This window comes from Anabrus simplex, chromosome 6 (genome assembly GCF_040414725.1).
Source record: "Anabrus simplex isolate iqAnaSimp1 chromosome 6, ASM4041472v1, whole genome shotgun sequence".
In the NCBI taxonomy this organism is placed as follows: domain Eukaryota; kingdom Metazoa; phylum Arthropoda; class Insecta; order Orthoptera; family Tettigoniidae; genus Anabrus; species Anabrus simplex.
In genome coordinates, this window is record NC_090270.1 from 191,275,588 (window position 1) to 191,298,333 (window position 22,746).

Consider the following 22,746-nt stretch of genomic DNA (forward strand, 5'->3'; position numbering starts at 1 on the left):
CGTAATATGCAAGCCTTTGGGCTGAGAACCGGTCACTTGGAAGGCCAAGCCAATCAGAGCTTTCACGCAAAACATTCATCATCTTCATCCTTTCCCCTTATCCAGCTCCTGCTGCGTCGGGACATTTATGGCACTTCTCCACCTTCCTCTCTTCTTCCACCATTCCTCTTCCATCACGTAGTCCCAGTCCAGGTTTCTTCTGCTTGTACTCTTTATCAAATCAATCCACCTTGTTCTAGGTTTCACTCACATTCTTTCCCTCAAACTTTATCTCAATCACCTGTTTTGGTATTCTTTCCTCCTCCATTCTCTTTATAAGGTCCAAACCATCTTAGTTTACTCCTATCAGTTCTCTCATTTAGGTTTTCCATTAGGAATTTTTATATGCTAGATAAAAGAAGCTCTCATTAAACATAACTTGCATTGGAGCATCCTCCTCTCTATTTTGTTGCAGACAATATGAAAGTATTGTTTTCCATTCTTATTCCTTATTGTAAGAGCAATTTTTCAATAATGTTCCAGCAATCCTGACAAATGAAACCCTTCTGGCTGATATTAATAGTCGACCACACGACTTGCTGCCATTTCTTATGGAACTGCACACCAGTGTTAAAAATCCTGAGCTGGTACCTGCAATCTGGAAAAATATATCTAACTTCTATTTTGGGACTGATAACCCTGTATTTAATGATGACAACTACCAGAAGTTTATTGATGTAAGTTCATTGATTTACTACTTATAAGAGAAATAGTGAATTCAATGTTATATATGTATACTCCATATGAGTGTGTTTAAAAAGAAGGCACCAAACATGCTGCCTATATGAATACACAACAAGAAACTGAAGAGGAGGATAGAGCATAACTAAGATTAAGCTCAGTTTTTTACTGTTTGGGAAAAAAGAGTTATGGCGAGCCAAGAATTTTTACATGGATCTGTAGGCTAGTTTGAGGTCCATTGTGCCTAAGTGAGAACAATACATGAAAGAGTATAGGCAATTCAAAGTTTCACATATCAACAACTCGCTAACTTTACGGTCCAGTAAATTAATTTTGTAACACGTAACACATTTAACACTTTAAATTTAAATTAATAAATTAGATTAAATTAATGATAAATTAATACATTCTTTCTTTCTTTATTCCTTAAACTGTTTACCCTCCGGGGTTGGGTTTACCCCCAGATTCAGTGAGGTATCACACCTCTTACACCTTAAGGGGAGTGTCCTGGAGCGTGAGACTTTGGGTTGGGGGGATTCAACAGGGGAAAAATAGAAGGGTACGAATAGGTACTTTAAGGCAGAAACAGGTTACAAAAAGGATATTCCAGGAATCATTAATAAACAAGGGTCATATGTATGTGAGGATCTTAAAAAGGAAGAAGTATTCAGTCAGCAGTATGTAAAGATTGTTGGTTACAAGGATAATGTTGAGATAGAGGAGGAGACTAAGGCCAAAGAAGTAATATTTACATATGATAAAAATGACATTTACAATAAGATACAAAAGTTGAAAACTAGAAAAGTGGCTGGAATTGATCAGATTTTTGGAGATATACTAAAGACAATGGGTTAGGATATAGTACCATATCTGAAGTACTTATTATTGTTTGCATGAAGGAGCTATACTAAATGAATGGAGAGTTGCCATATTAGCCCCTATATATAAAGGAAAGGGTGATAGACATACAGCTGAAAATTACAAGCTAGACAGTTTGACATGCATTGCATGTAAGCTTTTGGAAAGCATTCTTTCTGATTATATTAGACATGTTTGTGAAATTAACAACTGGTTTGATAGAAGGCAGCTCGATTTTAGGAAAGGTTACTCCATTGAAGCTCAACTTGTAGGATTCCAGCAAGATATAGCAGATATCATGGATTCAGGAGGTCAAATGGACTGTATCGTGATTGACCTGTGTAAGGCATTTGATAGGGTGGACCATGAGAGACTACTGGCAAAAATGAGTGCAATTGGGCTAGACAAATGAGTCACTGAATGGGTGGCTATTTCTAGAAAATAAAACTCAGAGAATTAGATTAGGCGAAGCTTTATCTGACCTTGTAATAATTAAGAGGGGAATTCCTCAAGGCAGTATTATTGGACCTTTGTTTTCTTATACATATCAATGATATGAGTACAGAAGTGGAATCAGAGATAAGGCTTTTTGCAGATGATGATATTCTGTACAGAATAATAAATAAGTTACAAGATTGTGAGCAACTGCAAAATGACCTCGATAATGTTGTGAGATGAACAGTAAGCAATGGTATGATGATAAATAGAAATGAAGATGTGCTTAAGGGACTGAATGTGAAACCAGTAATCAATTACATCTATGATTACCAAGAAAACTGGAAATGTCATGTTCAAAAGATGGAATTTGGAAGACTACCAACCATGAGGACAGAGATCTATAGGACGTCCAAGGAAGCGATGGAAAGAAAATGCAAGACCGTAACGGGCCACATGGCCCAATACTTGGAAGGATGATGATGATGATGATGATGATGATGATGATGATGATGATGATGATGATGATGACATAACCTCTCCTGCCTAAATGCGAACCTCACCTTCCTGGGATGAACAAACCTGTTCCCACAGACAAGGCCCTGTCGACTGAGTCACGGCGGTATAACCGTTACATCATTTACGGAGAAAATGCTGTAATTTCAGCTAGTCCATTAGCTGAAAGGTGGCAGCCCCACCAATGGTTTTACTTCCTTCAGGCTAGCAACCCATCGGAAGAACATATGATTGCTTTCAAGTCTTGCAAAAAGAAAAATGCAAGACTGTAATGGGACACATGGACCAATACTTGGAAGGAAGATGAAGATGATGATGATGATGATGATGATAAATGGGGTTAAAAGTCAGGTTGTGAGTTTTACTAATAGGAAAAGTCCTCTCAGTTTTAATTAATGCATTGATGGGTTGATGTAAAGGAGAGGGCATATAAGTCCCTGATGATAAGACCCCACCTAGAGTATGGTTCCAGTGAATGGGACCCTTACCAGGATTACTTGATTCAAGAACTGAAAAAATCCAAAGAAAAGCAGGTCAATTTGATCTGGGTGATTTCTGACAAAAGATTAGCATTACATAAATGTTGCAAAGTTTGGGCTGGGAAGACTTGGGAGAAAGGAAACAAGCTGCTCAACTAAGTGGAATGTTTCAAGCTGTCAGTGGAGAGATGGCGTAGAATGACATCAGTAGACGAATAAGTTTGAGTGGTGTCTTTTAAAGCAGGAAAGATCACTATCAAAGGGTAGAGAAGGGTCCATCTATTCAATACCATTAACCATAGCAGGAAAGATCACAGCATGAAGATAAAGTTGGAATTCAAGAGTACAAATTGGGGCAAATATTCGTTTATAGAAAGGGGAGTTAGGGATTGGAATAACTTACCAATGGAGATGTTCAATAAATTTCCAATTTCTTTGAAATCATTTAAGAAAAAGGTAGGAAAACAACAAATAGGGAATCTGCCACCTGGCCGACTGCCCTAAATGCAGATCAGTAGTGAGTGATTGATGTGATTTTGGACAAATTGGCAGGAGCTCAAATAAAGACCTCATAGTTGCCATTCATGTCTTTCAAATTGTATTTATTTGTTACCTATCGTACGGCTTTTAGTAACGGGAGTGTCCGAGGACATGTTCGGCTCAGCTGGTACAGGTCCATCTAACTATACAGTTGTCAGACGACGTCATGTTGTATACCATATAGGCCTATTCAACAAAAGCAGGAGGACCAGTACCTCGACCAGGCGGCCTCACCTGCTATGCTGAATAGGAGCCTTGTGAGGATGATGGAAAGATCAGAAGGGATAGACAAGCAAAAGGGAAGGAAGCAGCCATGTTAGGAACCACCCCGGCATTTGCCTAGAGGAGAAGTGGGAAAACCATAGAAAACCACTTCAAGGATGGCTGAGGTGAGAATCGAAGCCCTCTCTAATCAGTTGACCTCCCGAGGTCGAGTAGAACCCGTTCCAGCCCTTGTACCACTTTTCAAATTTTGTGGCAGAGCTGGTAATCCAAAGCTGGGCCTCCAGGGGTGGCAGCTAATCACACTACACCACAGAGGCAGACATTAATATATTTTAATTAATTTTAAGTAATTATTGGAAAATGAAGGAAATCTGAAAAATATTAAACTGACTTAACAATGAACAGACTACACTTCTGTATCTGCATGTAATATCAAATTTTAAAATACACCCTTGGGTAACACAATAAAATGTACTTACCTTATTTTGACCATCTTATGGTTCATATGCCTTTCCCAAAGCAGTTAAGATATAGACTATAGTGGCCAGAGGGAGCAACAGAAAGGCATGATCAAAACCAGTGTGAAAACCCAAAGAAACAATGACAAACTGTGCACCTTATGCACTGTAGACCTCCATCCCAATTCTTTCTAACTATAACTCTTCAGCCTCATGCTAGTTTTTGTTCCTGTCTTCCTTCCTAGCTCCTATCTTTAAATGTAGGAATCTAATGTTGCATATGAGGAACACGGTGGCAGCTCATGGCCAAAAATTTGTAAGGTGCCAAACAATTTTGCAGTGTAAGATACCAGTAATTAATTATACAACCTCCGGGCGAGTTGGCCATGCGGTTAGGGGCATGCAGCTATGAGCTTGCATCCAGGAGATAGTGGGTTTGAACCCCACTATCGGCAGCCCTCAAAATGGCTTTCCGTGATTTCCCATTTTCACACCAGGCTGTGTCTTAACTAAGGCCATGGCTGCTTCCTCTCCACTCCTAGGCCTTTCCTATCCCACCATCGCCATAAGACCTACCTGTGTCGTTGCAATGTAAAGCCAATTGTAAAAAAATGTATACAACCAATGAATTTTGTTCAAATACAACGCAAACCTTCACATTTGAAAACAACCTTTTAATTATTTTTTTCGCTTGAAAGTTGTGGTTCTTTAACAAGTTCTTTAAACACCGAGTCAAGACAAATAGCATTGTTCTGTTTTCCTAATAGTGAAAGATCAACAATGTTCAACAATGCTGTTCATATGATGCCCTGAAACTCGGCGTGTTTTTTAAAATTCTGTTAAATGCTTTATATCATTAACACCTTCCACAGACCACAAAAGATCTATTTTAGTAGCAAAACAAAATATGTGGATAGCAGAAAAAGGATTTCTGCATTTCATAACCACTGACCTTGTAATTAAGACCACAGTTGCTTACTTCCCACTCCTGGCCCTTTCCTCTCTCATCTTCGCTAGCCCTTTCCTCTGTCATCATCGCCATAAGACCTATTTGTGTTGGTGAGAAGTAAAGCAATGTTCCTACTCCTATATAACACGTAACCATTTCTCAGGAATTTCTTCCTCAACTCCAATATCCGAAGATGGCACCTGTTCATATGATCTAAGCTTTCTCCACATTTATTAGTGAGAGTGAGGATTCTGAGCTGTAATGTTTTTCTATTCCTTCACCTCCAATGAGCTTCGGGTTCTTGGATGTCATAATTTCATGAGATGCATGAAGAGTTGTTGTCATGTCCAGTAATTTTGACACACCTTTACATCCAAGGCTTATTTTTGTTTTGAAAACAACATTTATTTGTCTCAGTGTAATTGGCTTGATAAGCCTAACACTGCAGAGGGTTCTCTGTCAGGGTAATCTCCCTTAGCCTTTGCCAGTCCCCTGTCCCATCTACTGTACAAGGCAGCAGTACTTTGATTTCCTACACAAAGTCTTCATCAAACCTCCTAAGGAAGAACTCCTCAGCCCTTAGCCATTGGTTCTCCCTTAGTTTATCAGGTTTGGCCAGAATTTTCATAAAGATCCAAACCCTAGCTATAATTTACAGGAAAAATATTAAATCTCTGTTACATTGAGATTAATGTTATTCATTATATTCCAACAGTTATATAGTGACCGTGCAGTTCTGCATGGTTTCTACAAATCAACTATACTTCATTCTCATCATGGCCATCAAGATCAGTACCTCTACTTTTTCAACTATAGAGGAAAGTACAGCTTCTCATCCATCTTTGCTCCAACACAGAAAGACTATGGTAAGTCTAGAAGAAGACAATTGTACATTTTATCATTGTAGGATGCATACCAAAATATTTGGTACAAAGGAAATTACAGCAAAGGATACATGCTTTGATATCAGGGAATTGAATCGTGCCTATACATTTTTGAGTTAATCATCATCATCATCATCATCATCATCATCATCATCATCATCATCATTTGTTGTCATCATCAAGTATTCAGTCCATGAACAAGTCTGTTGCCACAAAATGGTTCCACATCACCTGATGAATGGCTGTTCTCCTTGTGCTGTTTGATAACATTATACAAATAAAAATAATTTTAAAAAACAAAGGGAAAGATAAACAAAATACAGAAATATAGGGACAAATAAAGGTGATACAGACACACAGTAGGATGTGGAGTGTGTTGCTAAACTCTGCTGGGATGTATACTGGTGATACTTGCACTCTTCAACAAAACAATCAGGTTCCTTACAATATTGTTTATTAAACATTAAACATTTACCCTTTGAGGTAGGAAATTTGGTCTACCATTAAAATATACAAATTCATGAAATACAAAATTTTTAAGACAAACTATTTAACTATGGCAGTCCTCAGAACCTCGGTGATGTTTTGTGCACAAAATAATTAAATCATTGAAGATGCAAGACTGCCCCATAGAATTCCTGTGAGAGATAAAAGTTAATTTAGGACTTACTAAAGAAAATACAACTTCCATTATCCCATTACCTCGCAACATCAGCCTGAACTCCCCTGTGGAGCAAGAGCCTGAAATGGACATATCTGCCTTGACTAAGAACCAAGATGAGAATCCAGGTAATAACAGTAGCATCTAAGATCCAGAACAACAGAACCAATTGATCCATCACATGTAATATTTCAACAAAAGTAGACCTCGCAACTTCTTACATGAAGGTGAAAAATTCCCACCACTCTGACATTTGCCAAAACACCAGAAAGAAGGATTCTTTCTGGCACCAGCAAGTCATGAGAAATGATTCATTTCTCCTCCTTATAGGGTGCTCAAGTAGTTCTTCTCCATTTTACTGCATAGTAACTACTTAATGCTGTGCATGCCTGTCTAAATGTTTCTGTTTTCTTTTTTCTTTTAATAATACAGCCATGCTCTTTATAAATGACATGGCTTTCCACTCCAGCATCTTCTAAGATCTGTTTTATGAACAAATTCCTAGGTCTTCCCTGAGGCCTCTTCCACTACAATATTGATGTATTGATGAACAATGATCCAAAGTGCAATTCCACTGGGATAATGTTGTTTGCATATTAATTTCACCAGAGATTGATTTATGTTTTCCTCTATGTAAACCCTCCAGCAATTGTCATCTTAACTGTCAATGTAAGTTTACTTAACTCAGATTAACATTTTACTCAGATTATTCTAAATTTTTGTTGTTCTTTAAAATTGTTAAAATTATTATTTTATTACTTAGTAGGGGCCCTAAGATATGGAGTAGAAAAAACAAGTAATCAGCTGTAATTCATCTGTAAGTCAGGCCCTGCATCAATAACAACCCACTAGGCACTTGCTTGAGAATGGAGTAACAATTTCTTTTTCAACAGTGAGCAAACATGAACATTTTATTCATTTTTGTATTAGCAAACACAAAATTAAAACTATAATATTAAACTGCAAAATACCTTGAGAATTTTTAAAATACATGGACATAGAACACCTACAATCAGCTTTTTCTGTGAACTTGCACTGATTTACATGTTTTATTGTTGATATGGTTCAAAGTGTTTGTCATCCAGAACACATACTTTTATTGTTGTGTTTCTGCAAACTTCACAGCAGTGCTTCTTCTGCTGATGTAAAAGATAGTGAACACTATGAGTCTGCCATAGCGTAATAATAATAATAATAATAATAATAATAATAATAATAATAATAATAATAATAATAATAATAATAATAATAATAATAATAATAATAATAATAATAATAATTGAGTAAAATATCGTTGAAGTTTTCAACTTGTATCCATCTTTGTTTCAATGTATTTCAAGCTGGTAAACCTCACTGAGGAAGAACCTCATTACTATCCCATAGACTGCCTTGGGATGATTGAGGTTTAGATCATGGTTCTTTATTTTAATGATAAAAGATGGGGCAGATATACTGGATCCCTGGGTTAAGCTGCTACACTAGTGCTGGATTACAGTCTGCTTCGGGTAGCTAATACTTGAGAGGGGCATATTGCCCGGAGCAGTAGCGACCGATAGGGGGTCTTATAGTTACAAATTATGATAGAATATAATGAAGATGCTTGTGCGTGTGTCATGTGCACATGCATGTGTATCATTATAAGGACACTGATACAAATAAATTATGTTGATATTCAGATTGCAGTACCCATACACTACAAAATATTACATTTACATACAGAACAAGAACAATATGATGAATGTGAACAGTTTTACAGTGAATGGTTTGTTCAGATTACAATCCAAAATCCAACTTTTGAGGCTTCTTTGAAAATAGATTCAAGACATCTGTTTATTTTACAATTATGTCTTTGTGAATGTTCAAAAGAGCCAACCTATTACTCGACTTTCACTTGTTTATTGTCCATTTCTGTTGATTTTCTTTTGTAAAAATTCCATTGTTGGGGTTCTAACCCCCAGAAAATCCCTCTCAGCTATGCCCCTGGCCCGGGGACTTGTTTGCTGGTAGCAGATGGAATGGTGGCACAATATATGTGTTCCTGAATCCCAGCAGTGAAATGCCGCTTGCTGCCAGGTCCACGTTGGAAAAAATGAGTGTACATGTACCGGCAGTAGCTCAATGTTTTCTTCCACCTCGGCTTGAGGAGCAGCCTTCCCGCACTGTCCTTCTTGCTTCTTGAGAACAATATTTGTACTAGTATTTGCCATACTGATACATGATGACAGATTGTTGACACACCACTGCAAGCCTCATTTGAAGCCATGCAGTGACAGTAAACTAGGGAGATATTCCTGTACTTGCTATAAATGCCTTCCTTTGGCTGTTATATCAGTCAAGTTTCCAGAATGGAACGCTAACTTAATTTTGTTGATTGCAAATTGCAAGTATTATATATAAGTATTCATGCTCTAAAGGGTCTTTTAGACAGGGAATTTCCAGTGTTTTGACCTGGTGTGGCAATGGGCTCATCAGTTGGACTAACATGCTTATTTCTGTTTCACCATCTCAATCCCACAGAAAACAAAAACAGTTTGTGATTGAACTCATGTTTTTCAGTTTTCATTCCAGTGTTCTCAAGCTACCTTAACTTCTCTTCACTTTGTGTACACTTTTCTCTATGATTGTTATTATTATTAAGCTATCTAATATAATTAAAGAACTTTGCCTTTTTTTTTTTTTTCAGGAGTGAGTCACTGTGATGAACTCATATATTTGTTTAGCACACCAATACTTTTCCCTGGATGGGAGCCAGACCATCCTGATCTTCAAGTCATTGATAACCTTGTCACACTTTGGACCACCTTTGCCAAGCATGGGTAAGACTTCAGAAAATACAAATCTTCTATATATAGTTGGTAAAAGTACTAGGATTCTATTGATACTGCTGTATTCCAATTACTTGTGGTATCAAGTCTCTGGCGTACTTTGTACTTTTGATTATTCATTAATAATCAAATTCCTATATCCCAATAATTGCACTTCAAGTCTCTGGTGTAGTTTTGACAGAAGTTTTTGAGAAAATATTGTAGACATCCTCTTTTCTTTTTCAGCATTTAAGGACAATTTTAATCTCTGTCCTGCAAAGCAGGAAAAATAATAGTAATTTACCAGCTGTAATAACCACATACCGGTAACCACATTTCTGTTATTTACGTAAACTTGTTGAAGTTAGATACTCTTTAGTGCAGTTTAAAATTGTAGTATAGTTATTAGATATGGGAGTATCTTCCTTGCATTCTTTACTGTTGTATAATTCCTGTATATTCCTTTCAATATTCAGTACTGTAATTAACGGCAGTTTTCATTTCTGTTAGCGCATAGTAGTGTAGTGTAGTTATATTATTAGAAATTATTGAGCTTACTGTATCATTGTGTTATATTTGTCTAGTAGGGTTAAATTCTCTCTTCTGTTAGTGTGTAGGTATGAAAAGAATAATAATCCAATTAAGTACCAAGTATTTTAGTATTAACTCCAGTTCTATTGTTTCAGTTAATGTTATAATTAGGACATGCCTAAGAGCAGTTGAAAATTGTAGTGTAGATATTATACTCTATATTAGATAGTATCTTGCCTGCTATATTTGTGTGTATTATCATGTACATTTTCAATTACTTTACAATTAGTTTACAATTATAGTGTAATTATTTTATTAGAAATTAGTATGCTTATTTTATTATTGTGAAATATTTGTGTAATAGGAGAAATACCTCTCTAGAAACTTAATTCTTACTAGATACTTCAGTATTTAACTAAATGGCACTTTTCATTTTTATTAGAGCATAATAAGGTATTATAATAATAATAATAATAATAATAATAATAATAATAATAATAATAATAATAATAATAATAATAATTTGTCTATGCACTTAGCTTTGTTGGAAATCTTTGAGTAGAGATTTTGTAAATTTTGAATTTTAATTTCAACTTTTATTTCTGTTTGCACGTAGTAATGATCTATTGTAATCAGGATACATCTGAACATAGTTTACAATTATTGTAGTGTAATTATTTTATTAGAAATTAGTATGTTTATTTTATTATTGTGAAATATATTATATAGGAGAAATATCTCTCTAGAAACTTAGTTCTTACTACAATTCTGTTGTAATTAGGACAGGCTTAACTGCAGTTTAGAATTGTGTAATTATTGTGTATTCCTTTTGATATTCAGTAATTAATGGCAGTTTCCATTCTGTTCAAGCATTGCAGGATATAAATATAATAATATAATACAACTAAATAGTATTGTAGTGTAGTTAGTACATTAATTACCATATTGTCATGTGATCTTTGTATACTATTCTGGACAATATTTCTTTCCTTTGATTTTTTTTGCACAGAACAAGTTATTTTATCTTTGCTTTCTTTTCATTATTCCATAAAGAATGGCTAAGTAATGCAAGGGTAGGAACTGTGGGTGTGGCCAGGCATTAAGGAGTATGAGGGAGGAGTTGGAGAGTTTGAGCCAGGGGCGGTTTCTCCATAAGGTTGCAGGTTTGAGCTACCCCCACTAAATTTTTATGTTTATTTTAGGTAAAGTTTTATAATTTGGATTACTAAACTACTGTATTTTCATTCAACAAGACAAACCTTTCAAGAGCTTGAAAGAGCAAATACCGTATTTACGCGAATAATCCCCGCCACCGAATAATCCCCGCACCCCAACTTTAGGTAGGCTTATTTTGAAAAAAAAAAAAAAAAAAAAAAAAAGAAATGCCAAATTTGACGCAAAAAACGCATCCCAATTTCATGCCTCAAATTTTACGCAATAATCCCCGCCACCAAATAATCCCGCACCCTAAGTTTAGGAAGGCTGATTTTGAAAAAAATGCCAACATTGACCAAATAAAACCCGCACCCCAATTTCATGCCGCAAAATTTTTAAAAAATGTGCGGGTATTATTCGCGTAAATACGGTATTGACTACAGGGTACTTTACAAGCCGGTACTCTTAGATGTTCACTGCACGAGCCGAAAAGTTTGCAGCGGGAAGTCAACCGAGGTAGGATGAAACCTTGGCTGCTCAAGGGGTGTGCGGGGCTGCTAGAAGTGTGCTTTAAGGCTGCTAGAGGGGTGCGCGGGGAGAGGAAAAGATAGGCGTGGCTTCTTATACATTGCTTAAATGGAGGTTTATCAACCCGGCTCCTCCCACCATGGCCGACTGGATCCCCCACTGCGCTAAGGAGCTAGCTAGAGCGAAGCATCAAATCGGCCGTGCTCCTACGTAACCAACTACCAGCAAAGTCGCTAGAGACCATTGCTGCTCAATGTGAGATTCTGTTATAGAACAGGAGTATCATCTAGCGACACTGGATGGAAGTTTATCTGCTGGATCACGGCCAGTTGGATCCCTCGCTGCGCTCCGTAAGGAGCTAGCTAGAGCAGGACAGCTAGAGAGATGCATCAAGTCGGTCGTGGCTGGATATATAACTAATGGCTCTAAATTTGAAAATAAACACCGCCATTTCTTTCAGTATAGTCGTGAGCTTTGTTATGTGCATACAAGCTAAGTAGCTCTTTGATTTAATTGTGTAAACATTCGTGTCAGCATGTGTGTTTTTATTATTGTGCGTTTTTATCAATTAGTGGTATTTTGCCAGATCATGAATTCGGTGCAGTCTTTAATGTCTAGGCTGTTTCCGCAACGGACTGCCGAGGAAAAATCCGAAGTGAAACAAATGGGTAGACCCACGAGACGTTTCATTTCAAAACCAGATACATTACAAAAGGATATTTTTTCAATACTGGAATTAGGCTACCTCAAAGTGTTTCATTTCAATATGGTAAATGAGTTTTTAAATGAAAAAATGTTAATGCGTTGTAGTAATATTCCTGAAAATAGAAATATAAAATGTTAGTTTCATTTTTAATAATAAAAAAGTATTGTTGATGTATCTAGATTTGAAAATTAGCCTGTAATCATATTATATCATTGGTAAAAATTGTGCATCACTGAACATTTAAACCGCCAGCTGCCACTGGTATGAGCCAGTGGCAACGGGTGGTATCTGAAGCTGGATGTTGCATCAAAATTTCCAATGTCATATTTTTATATGAGAAGCTTGCAGAAATAACAAGAAACTCTATTATTGTTAAGTAATGAACTGCATTGCTATTAAAAATGGAATATGTCTGGCAATTAAAACACAAGAAATTCTTACGTCACTTGAATTGAAAATTTGCCCTCCTGCTTTTTATTGATGCAAAATGTTGGTAATAATGTGGATGGTCGGTATGGTGTACTCTAGTGACATAGAAAAAAATATACTGTTGCGAGAGTAGAGAAAGCAGAAATTAAGTCATTTCCTGAGAGTAGTGCAATGTAATGCTGACATTAGGAATTGTTTCTCAATAGGGTGCTTTCTGATATCGTGCAACACCCCTGCCGTAGAAAAGTTTGATTCAAAACTGGCAACGTTTATTGGTCCATTACAAAGAAGTAGTATGTCGAATGACTAAAGATGGTTGATTTTAACATATTTTTGAATATATGTTAGGTTTATGAAACTAAATAAATGGAAGAAAAGACAAATGAAGTATAAAATTATTGGGGGTTGTGCAATACTGCAACAATACAATGCACTGCTCCTGGTTTGAGGAAGATAATAAGGATTCTCTCAGAGGACAGGAAGGAAGGTAGGTCTCCCTCAAACAATGTATGGGATACAGTAGGTGTACAAGAGGGCTTGGAAGGAAATTGCAGGAAACTCAGGAGCAGAATTCAAGACAGGTTTCAGTGAAAAATTGGTATGAGTCACTGCAGGTAGAACAACAGAGGGAAGATGAGGAACAGGGAACTGTTGCTGAGGAGCGTGGATATAGGAGGAAATGAAAAGCTAGGGGAGGGAAATGTAGAGTAGAGCATAGGATAGGAAAAGAAATGTGGAAAAGGGTCATGGGAGAGAGAAAAGGAAGGAGGAAATAGCTCCTGCAGCCATCAGGAAAGATAGGGGAGACCAGGAGGGCAGGGAATCAAATGAGATGTGTAGGGTTGAGGCTCTGATCATAGGGGATTCCATTTATAGACATGTGGGGAAAATGTGTAGAGGAAAGGGAGCCAGGGATGGTGTTAACCAAGAATTAGATTAAGGCAGATATTGAGGACAGTAGAAGAGAAGGGAAAGGAGAAGTGGTAGTGTTTCACATTGGTACCAACAACATAAGGCAAGCAGGCATAAGCAACAATATAGGTGGGGATATGAGGATCTGGTCAAATGCAGCATGGGTGAAGTTTAAGGAAGTGGAGATTATTACTAGTGGAATATTGTGTAGGAGGGATACTGACTGGAAGGTGATCAGGGATTTAAATGAGACTATGGAGTGGGTATGTGGGGAAACTGGGAGTGAGATTTGTAGATCCTAATGGGGAGGGGGGTGGTTAGGAGATGGGAATCTGTGCTCACATGACCTTCACTTGAACTGCAGTGGTACGTATAAGTTAGGAAGTTTGTTTAGAAGAGTTATAAGGAGATACATTCAAGGAAATGGGGTGGAGTAGAAAGCGGTGATAAGTGTACATTGATCTGGAAGTCGAGTAGGAATGACAGAAAACTGTTAAGTGTTAAACTGTCAAAGTGGGTCAAACTATTTTTCTGGTGTTCCTTTTTTCCTCTGTCTAATCTTGAATTATAGCAGAAAGTCTCAAAGTTTTGAAATTTTGTCAAATGTTTTGATGGAGTACCTAACTTCACAATGAGCACTCTGCAAACTTCTCTGGAGAAGATATTACAGCTCAGCAGCTTTCTCCAGGACATCTAGATAAGCCAGAACCTTTTAGAAACCTGACTAACTTCTCACCATGATCTAAAAGAAAAAAGGAAAGAAATAATAGCATTGTATAGGAGGGTCCAAGATACATGATGATGTGTGTTCCAAGGTACATTAGGATCCATGTTTCAACAAATATGGCTGTCTAAGTTGAAGTCAGCATAGGTATGCATTTATGTATTTACTCATCAGATGATAAGAAATACACTGCAAGTGGTTATAGTGACAAACACAATTTTGTTTCTGTGCTACAAAGCATACAAGAATGAAAGAAATATTTACCTTTGATGCTAAAAATGTTATTTTATCTGCAATATTTATGTTTGTTAACATAAACAAATTAGACCTACTGTACTGTTGGAACTACTTATGGAAATAGTTACAGTTTGATTGATTTTGAGCTCAATAGATAGCTGCACAAACCAGAACAAAAAGAAGTGTTCCAAGGTACACTATGCTAAAGGTACAACAGTCTCCCCTGAAGTGTGTAATTATCATATATTTTATTATTTACAGGAAACCTACTCCTGAAACTGCTGATGGATCGCACTCTGTAGAACAGCCACAGGATGATTCAACCTGCACAGTATCTTGTACTAGGTCACATAACATTGTGTGGGAACCTTACATACCAGATCAGTGCTCAGAGCCCAATAGAGAATTGAAGTTCCTCAACATCAGTGCAGCACCTGATGGAAATTCAACATTGCAGTTCTGTATGGAGAGAGGATTCTTCCTTGATCGACTTCACTTCTGGGATTCTTTGCCCCTGAGGGAAAATGAAGAGCCAGTTTATATTCCATATTCTCAAGCCCTTAGTCACATTCTCTATTATACAACGATGGCATTTTAGGTAAGTTTACTCCTACTGTAAGTGAAGCAAGTAGTGAATATGAAGTAGAATGCAGTGATGTTAAAAATAATAAACACCACTATCACTGACTACACTTACATATATTTACACTGAACACAAATACAATAACACTTGAAATATAGTACACAATAATTCACAATCGATCTGTGAAGCAGTATCAATATGGTACAACTGATCTACGATAGCCCGCTACATCAACAACTGACTGCTGAATCACACTACCATCATGGTATCAAAACAGCTGAGCTACAATAATATATCCAACTCAGTCACCAGGTATATCACCAGAAATTCAAAATTTCTGCTGTGTGAAGCCAGGGTGGGTCACTAGTTTCAGCAAACAAATGTACAAAGCTAAGGAGAGTTACTTACCTGAGCAAGAACACAAGACTCATATTGGGGTGCTTTTTCACTTTCTTACTGGTGATGTAGTATATTAATGTTTGTGTCTTTTGTATCTGTCATTCTTCCTCCATCTGTATCCATTCTTTGATAGAAAACAGGTATGAAGTGTTTGGAAATGATAATATAATCCATCACTTAATTACAAAATCAAATTTCCAATACTCATTCAGAGAGCACATAATTATGTCAGATAAACTTTTCACCAAATACAAATGTGACACTGACATGCACTACAGTCAGGTTCTCAAATACTTGCCTGTAACCACTAGAGGGCACTTCCGCACTTAATATTATTACACCTTTTTGAGCTTATGGATTTTAAATTAGTGTAGGAATCTTATGGTCTTTGGGCCCACTGCCACTTTTAACCCAGCATTACTCTCTAGATCTTTACACACGCTACTCGCTAGTGAGCGCCACGCTCACTTTTAAACATAAGAGCCAAAATATGTCCACATAAAGATGGAGGTATTTTTAATACTTGAGTATGAGATATGTATTTATTTAGGAACATGGCCAAACGGAGAGGTTATGGAGCCAAGCTCTACATTCGGGAGACACGCGAGTTCAAACCCCACCATTAGATACCTGAGAATGGTTTCCTGTTTACACTTCCAGGCAAATACCGGGACAGTTTCTATTCATAAGCCACAGCCGATTCCTTCCACCTCTTTAGCCAACTTCATTTCATCTTCATTAGCTCCTCAACTGAGGTTGACATCAGGAAGGGCATCCGGCTGTAAAACAAGCTATATAAATTCATCTCACCTCATCCCTGACTCCATATCAAGAAACGAGACTAATGGGTAGACAAACAATTTGTTTAGGAACACGAATGCTTAAATTTAAACAAATTTGAGATAGGAGGAGTGTGCTTAGTAAGAACTAAATAATGCAAACATATAATCCAGCATAATAGGAAACCAAATTTTACACAGTCATCACTTCTGTTGCTTTCAGTATCTTTTCTGGAGCACTGTTTGCAAATTATATTTCCAGATTCGAATATTTGTAAATGGCCCATGGAGGCCCCAGTTCGTAATTCTATCTTTAACTAAAACCAATGGAATACAGAATTCAATAAACAAAAGTGCCTCTTCTTATCCAGAACTTGCAAACACACTGTTCCAGAGTTATGATCACTTTTGTAAACCTCATCTGTTTCATTACCATCAGTTTCATTGTTCTCACTTCCTCCTCCATTTCACCCAACCATGAAAGTATCTGATCAGTAGATGCCATTATAACTTGTGGGCTATAAATTTACTTACAACACTCACAGTATAAACATTTTGCATTAACACTAGCATAAGACAAACCTTGACTTATTACAATGTGCGAAATGTGAGTCACTACTGAGCACACCACTCACCAAACATGCACTGTTGCACCTAGTAATAAACTGAGGGTCTAGGTTTTCAAAGATAATGGAAATGACTGACATATCCCCTTCCTAACAATTTGTTAGAAAGTTACAGGGAGTTTCAAAGGTAAGGTCCTATAACATTCCAACAAGAAGCAATATACTATGAAGGCAAGCACCGCACTCATCATACGAGTAACCATGGGTTAAGAATCATCTCACCTCATCATATTTTAGCCTGCCATTGTGACTCCTTAATTAAAACAATTTTAATAGCAAACTCAAGGACTTATGACCTCATTGTTTAGCCCCTGTGCAACCATCATCATCATTCTGTTGTTCAGTATTTGAATAAAACCTGTATAGATTAATAATGGAAACTGAAAACTTACATCCTGTGCTGCCACATGTAAACAACCACAGTAAGTAAAATTTAGGTGATCATTTTCTGAGAAAACTAAAATTCCCATAAAGAAGTGTTTCAGAAATTAATATTTAATTCAGATGAATCCTTACATTTCTCCCACAACCAAGATTTTTCTGGCCAGAAAGTAAAATGTTCCTCACTTACTGAAAATTAAAGTACACGAGTTTCTGATGTCAATATATTTATTTTGTATTTAAGAATTATTCAAAGTGATTTATAAAAAAAATTGCACCCATTGATATCATCACTCTTTCCTGAAGTTAGTAGTATAATTTATTTGTCAAAATTGTTACAGATAACAGCAGGAACTCAAGAGAGAACCCAATGTCTTGTGCTTCAACTAATGTGTTCAATCGGACATGTCTACACCAGTGCCTCGTATCGTGGCAAGTATTTTTCACTCAAGGAGGAGTGGAATGGGCAAGTGCACAGCTAGCTGTCGGGATCTGTACATAGTTACAGTATATTAGCTTGTGAAAATAGTATGTCTAAACATTTTGAACTAGTAACTCAAATACATTTTCTACTTAATAGCCATTTGTAATACAAATTTGGTTCTCAATCTACTGATCCTTCACTACCCACTACTCTTTAAACTTCTTCATTATGGTAATGCTTTTGGATTTTACTGAAGCATGACCATCTGGGTAGTATAGATGCATCTTTTATGGATATGTGTCTGTAATGTGTGGTCACAGATATTGTATCATCCGTGATAGCCATGCAACACAAAATAATTGCCCTTTATTTGGAAGAGAGACTGGGATGTTTTATTTATTTCTTTAGCAACAGTGAGGTTGTGACTTGCATCACTGTGACTGCATTCCAATCAACATGACTACCAGTGTCTCAGAAGGATAATCCCCAATCTTAATAAACTATAATTTTCCTGAGATCAAAGTGAGCAACCTACTGGTATAATATTGCTGTTATGTTCTTCAGTAAGCCATATTTAGGACTTGCTTTCTTTAGGCAATGAATAAACTTCCACAAAATAACAGCAATTATTGTACTTGTCCTCCCTTCCTTTACTATTTTCTTTCCATATATGATGCACTTACATGCTATACCACCAATCATGTCATTGTCCATCTTGGCACATCTTGTCAGTTGGATGCTTCCTTCTTGGTGTTGCAGTTCTAATGTCGAACTGAGTACACGTATAATTCTTGCCAAAGCTCAGAGGCTCTTGCTCCTGTAATGACTGGATCAGCGAGGCTATTATCTGTCCAGTTAGTAGTAATTAATGTAAACAAAAGAATGAGTTGATAACTGACCAGTCTACGAAGTCTGGGAGCTTAGACTAGATGTATATATTTTGAAGGTTAGAGTAGGAACTGGAGAGGAATGGGAAAAGATAAGCAACAAATATTACACAGCTTAAGCCTTGGGAGTAAGGTCAAGTATAGAAAGTATGCATGTATATACCATATGTATATACTTCAACAAGAAATGTATAACATAAGAGTTGGAGAGAGAGGATGAGAACACAAAACTTTTAACAGCAGTTAAGTACTTCATTGTTTGGGGATAGTGTCAAGAATGAGATCAATAAAAGATTTTGTCAGGACTGAAAACAGATAATTATATGTAATAACATAGCATAGACAAATCATTATCAAATTATGATCTGTTATGGTATAACTATGAGTCAGACAGGTGGTTGAAAAATAATTATTTCTTGACCTTCCAATAATGCTTAGTATGTTGTGTGGGAGAGCAAACTGATCATATTTTAAGAGGGGATTAATGTATGGAAATGCAAGGTTTGGTATGGGCACTTTAAAAAATATCACCTGCCTAAAATAAGCAGGAAATTCACTAACTGCTTCCACTGATGAGTTGTATAACTGTTGCCAACAAGATTAAGATTGAGCAGTTCAGAAATAATCATGGTAATCCTCTTGCAGCTTGTTGACTAATATTCAATACATTAGAGAAGATACCTGCTTTCTAATAGCAGAAGGAAACATTCTACTCTGGTTGTTTAGATAGTGGTTCAGATCTGAACACTGTGTGGTCCAATTTACAGAGAAATACCTTACGGTACATACTGGAAATAGCATTTGCCTGTATGGTATTTAATGTTCCAAAGCATGGTGGTGAGTTAAAATACCAAACAATTTTGAAGTAATGATTGAAAAATTATTAACAGCATTATATCCTTGATGTCCCTTATAAAACCCAATTCCTTCTTGAATACCAGTACTGAATTGTTAAAATGTCTGATGGTTGCTTTCAAGTTGTTCTCCCATTTTTTTAAATTTTAGGATTGTTACATATTCTAATAAAATGACTTGTACATATGTGAGAAACAATAATGACAATAATATTGTTAAAATAGAAGGTTTTTAAATATTGTGTAAATACTGTTAATATGAAATGAAATTCTTGCTCCTTTCAACTCTGAAGCTTTAGTATCTTGTTTCAAATTAAGACAAATGCAGGTGAGATTTCATTCTTTTAGAACATTCACTGATACCATATCAATTTCCATTGCACAACCTGTAATATAACAGTAGTATATCACAATCTTTCAGTATGATAAAGAAATATAAAATGCAGTGCTCAAATGATGAAGGTATGGATACAGTAAAAACTGCAGCCAAAAGAAGTAGCTAGGTAAGAATTAAAGGTTGCCTGCCAAATTCTACTAGTTTCTTCTAGTTTATTGAATGGAGGAAATGCAATGAACTAAGAAAATATTGATATTCCTGCACATGGGTTGTTTAGACATACTTTCTTTGTTTCATTGAGCTATTCTCCTGTCTTCAGCTTAACCAATATGTTAAGAGTTTTAACATTGCCTGTTATATATACCGTATATTACATTTCTTTAAACGTTAACAGAAAATTCTTTTTATTCTTATTACAATATTGTACATACATATTTCACCCTCTTTAAGGGACTTTTCACTGTAGTTCTTTATATTATAATAATAATAATAATAATAATAATAATAATAATAATAATAATAATAATAATAATAATAATAATAATAATAATAATAATAATAATATTTGATATGATTACACATAATAAAATTGCAAAACTAATATCATTATTTGGTATTTCATTAATATTTTCAATATTCCACTCTTCCCAGTATTTCAAGTTTAACATTAGTCATTCCAGCATTACAGAGACAGGAACATTGAAATTTAATAGGATGGGGTTCAAACCCATCATCTCCCAAATACAAACTTACAGCTATATGACCTGTATAGAGTAGCCAACTCGTTCAGTAACACAATAATAAAGTTATGCACAAAGCATTTCATAAAAAATAGGGCTTGAGTGCATATTTTCTTATTACTATGCAAACAATAATATTAGCTTTCTATTCATTTGCAGACTTATAGGTCATGACTTATTAATATCAGCTCATACATATCAAGGATTTGTGAAAGCAATCTTCCAGCCCTGAAAGTAATACTCCATACTCTAGTGTAGGATATCTTTTTTCTGCTCTCTTGGCTTAATTAGAATTTATTTAACGTCACAGCATCCAGAAATTGAACTTGAACTTGAAAATTTACATGGAAATTGAGAAATATGTTGAAGATTACAAAATTGTGCATCTTTGTATTCCTTTGGTAAGACTGGAAAAGATGATCTCACCTGCAATGTCTTCTCATGCTTTTTATGAAACATGACACATCATTTTTTTCCTGCATTAGCATGAGTTGTAGATATACAAAAGTTGTTGTGTTTACCCCATATTCCTTACATAACGTTCTATTTATAAGCAGTTTGTTAAATAAATGTCTAGGTGGTATTTCAGCATGTTAGATAGGTACTTAAGAAAAGACAGTATTCTATTTTGTAATAGTATTTTGACTTGTGACTATGTAATAGTTAAAGATGAAAAGTGTGTTATAAATCTTCAAGTTCAGAATGACTTTTATTTATTTTTCTTACCTAGTTCCTCATCTTCCTTCTAGTGTTAGACTAAGTTAGAGCTTTTAACCTGCAAACCAATTTGTTATCAGGGCCTGTATTTTGATGACCTAATAAATGCTGAAAAATGACCTATAAAATTGCCTAAAAATCCCCAAAAATGACTTAATAGTAGGAAAATGACCCAAAATAGTGAATATGAACATTATTCACATTACCTTCAACTTGTAATGAAGTGAATACAATTAATAAGTGTCATAAAATAATAATCATTTATATTTTTTTCGACTGTGAATACCACGAAGATGTAGTTGTTCGTTACTGCTCTGTATTTCGCCCTTCTATTGCACACCGCCAATTCCGCAGCAGAACCAGCAGCCTTGCAAGGGTGTGGCAAATGAGATGGTGCTAAAATATCAACACATTGGCATCCCACATGAGAGATCTGCCTTTGTTCCATGGGACTAAAGTCAGACCATCAGGACATTTTCTGTCTGTGAGACTAACTCCACTCGGTTGTAGGACAGAAGGGAGACTTCTCTTCAACAGAATTCCTGAAGCAGCGGATAGGAATTGCTATCCAATGAGGACATGCTGCTGGCGTTATAGGCTCGTTTCTGGATAATGTTTCACTGGACGAAGTCTTTTATCTTACATCTCATTTTGTAAATAAATAAATTAATTTTCAAATCAAGTCTAACAAATATTTATTAGTTAACATCATCGGTCTTCAATCAACTAATAATGGAATTTACTTGAAAATTATGAAATGCTTTTATTCAAAATCTGAAGATAAATTGAATTTTACATTAAATAACAAATATTAATGCTGAAATTATTTCCATTGAAATAGGCAAATAAACAATACCAGTAACTCATCAAAACTTAACATCAAAATCACACTGAATTTTAATTTAAAATGTATTAATAATTGTGCATTTATTATTATTGTTTTAAATTTCACTTAAATCAACAGAGTGATCTAACATATTTTCAAAATTGAAATCACATCTAAACCTTGTCACATAACTAAAATAAATATTATTGCTCTTGCCATTAGGAAGAAGTCAAAATAGTTAACACTGAAAACATTCAACAATGCTGAAAAAACAAAACTAACAGCAAAACAATATGACACAAAAATCTGATAAATGTCAGACACAAATGCTGAAAGAAAAGACATGGCTTAAATCTGATACATAAATCAGTCTAATGACTATGCCCATCACAAAACTACCACTAACACATGGGAAAATATACAAGAAAATATTTACAAGTCC

The 22,746-nt window shown here is 35.8% G+C and overlaps 1 protein-coding gene across 6 annotated transcripts in view; it reads left to right on the plus strand.

The window, feature by feature from the left end:
• The window catches only part of LOC136876294 (juvenile hormone esterase), a 533,707-nt gene extending 512,240 nt beyond the window's left edge, over nt 1-21,467 (plus strand). For all 6 annotated transcript variants that reach the window (XM_068228365.1, XM_068228363.1, XM_067150121.2 and 3 more), the window contains 5 exons: nt 523-716; nt 5,896-6,046; nt 9,409-9,541; nt 15,013-15,349; nt 17,861-21,467. In XM_068228365.1, coding sequence (XP_068084466.1) covers nt 523-716; nt 5,896-6,046; nt 9,409-9,541; nt 15,013-15,349 — 815 coding nt within the window. In that variant the 3' untranslated portion in view covers nt 17,861-21,467. The remainder of the gene's footprint in view (nt 1-522; nt 717-5,895; nt 6,047-9,408; nt 9,542-15,012; nt 15,350-17,860) is intronic.
• The last annotated feature ends 1,279 nt before the right edge of the window (nt 21,468-22,746 follow it).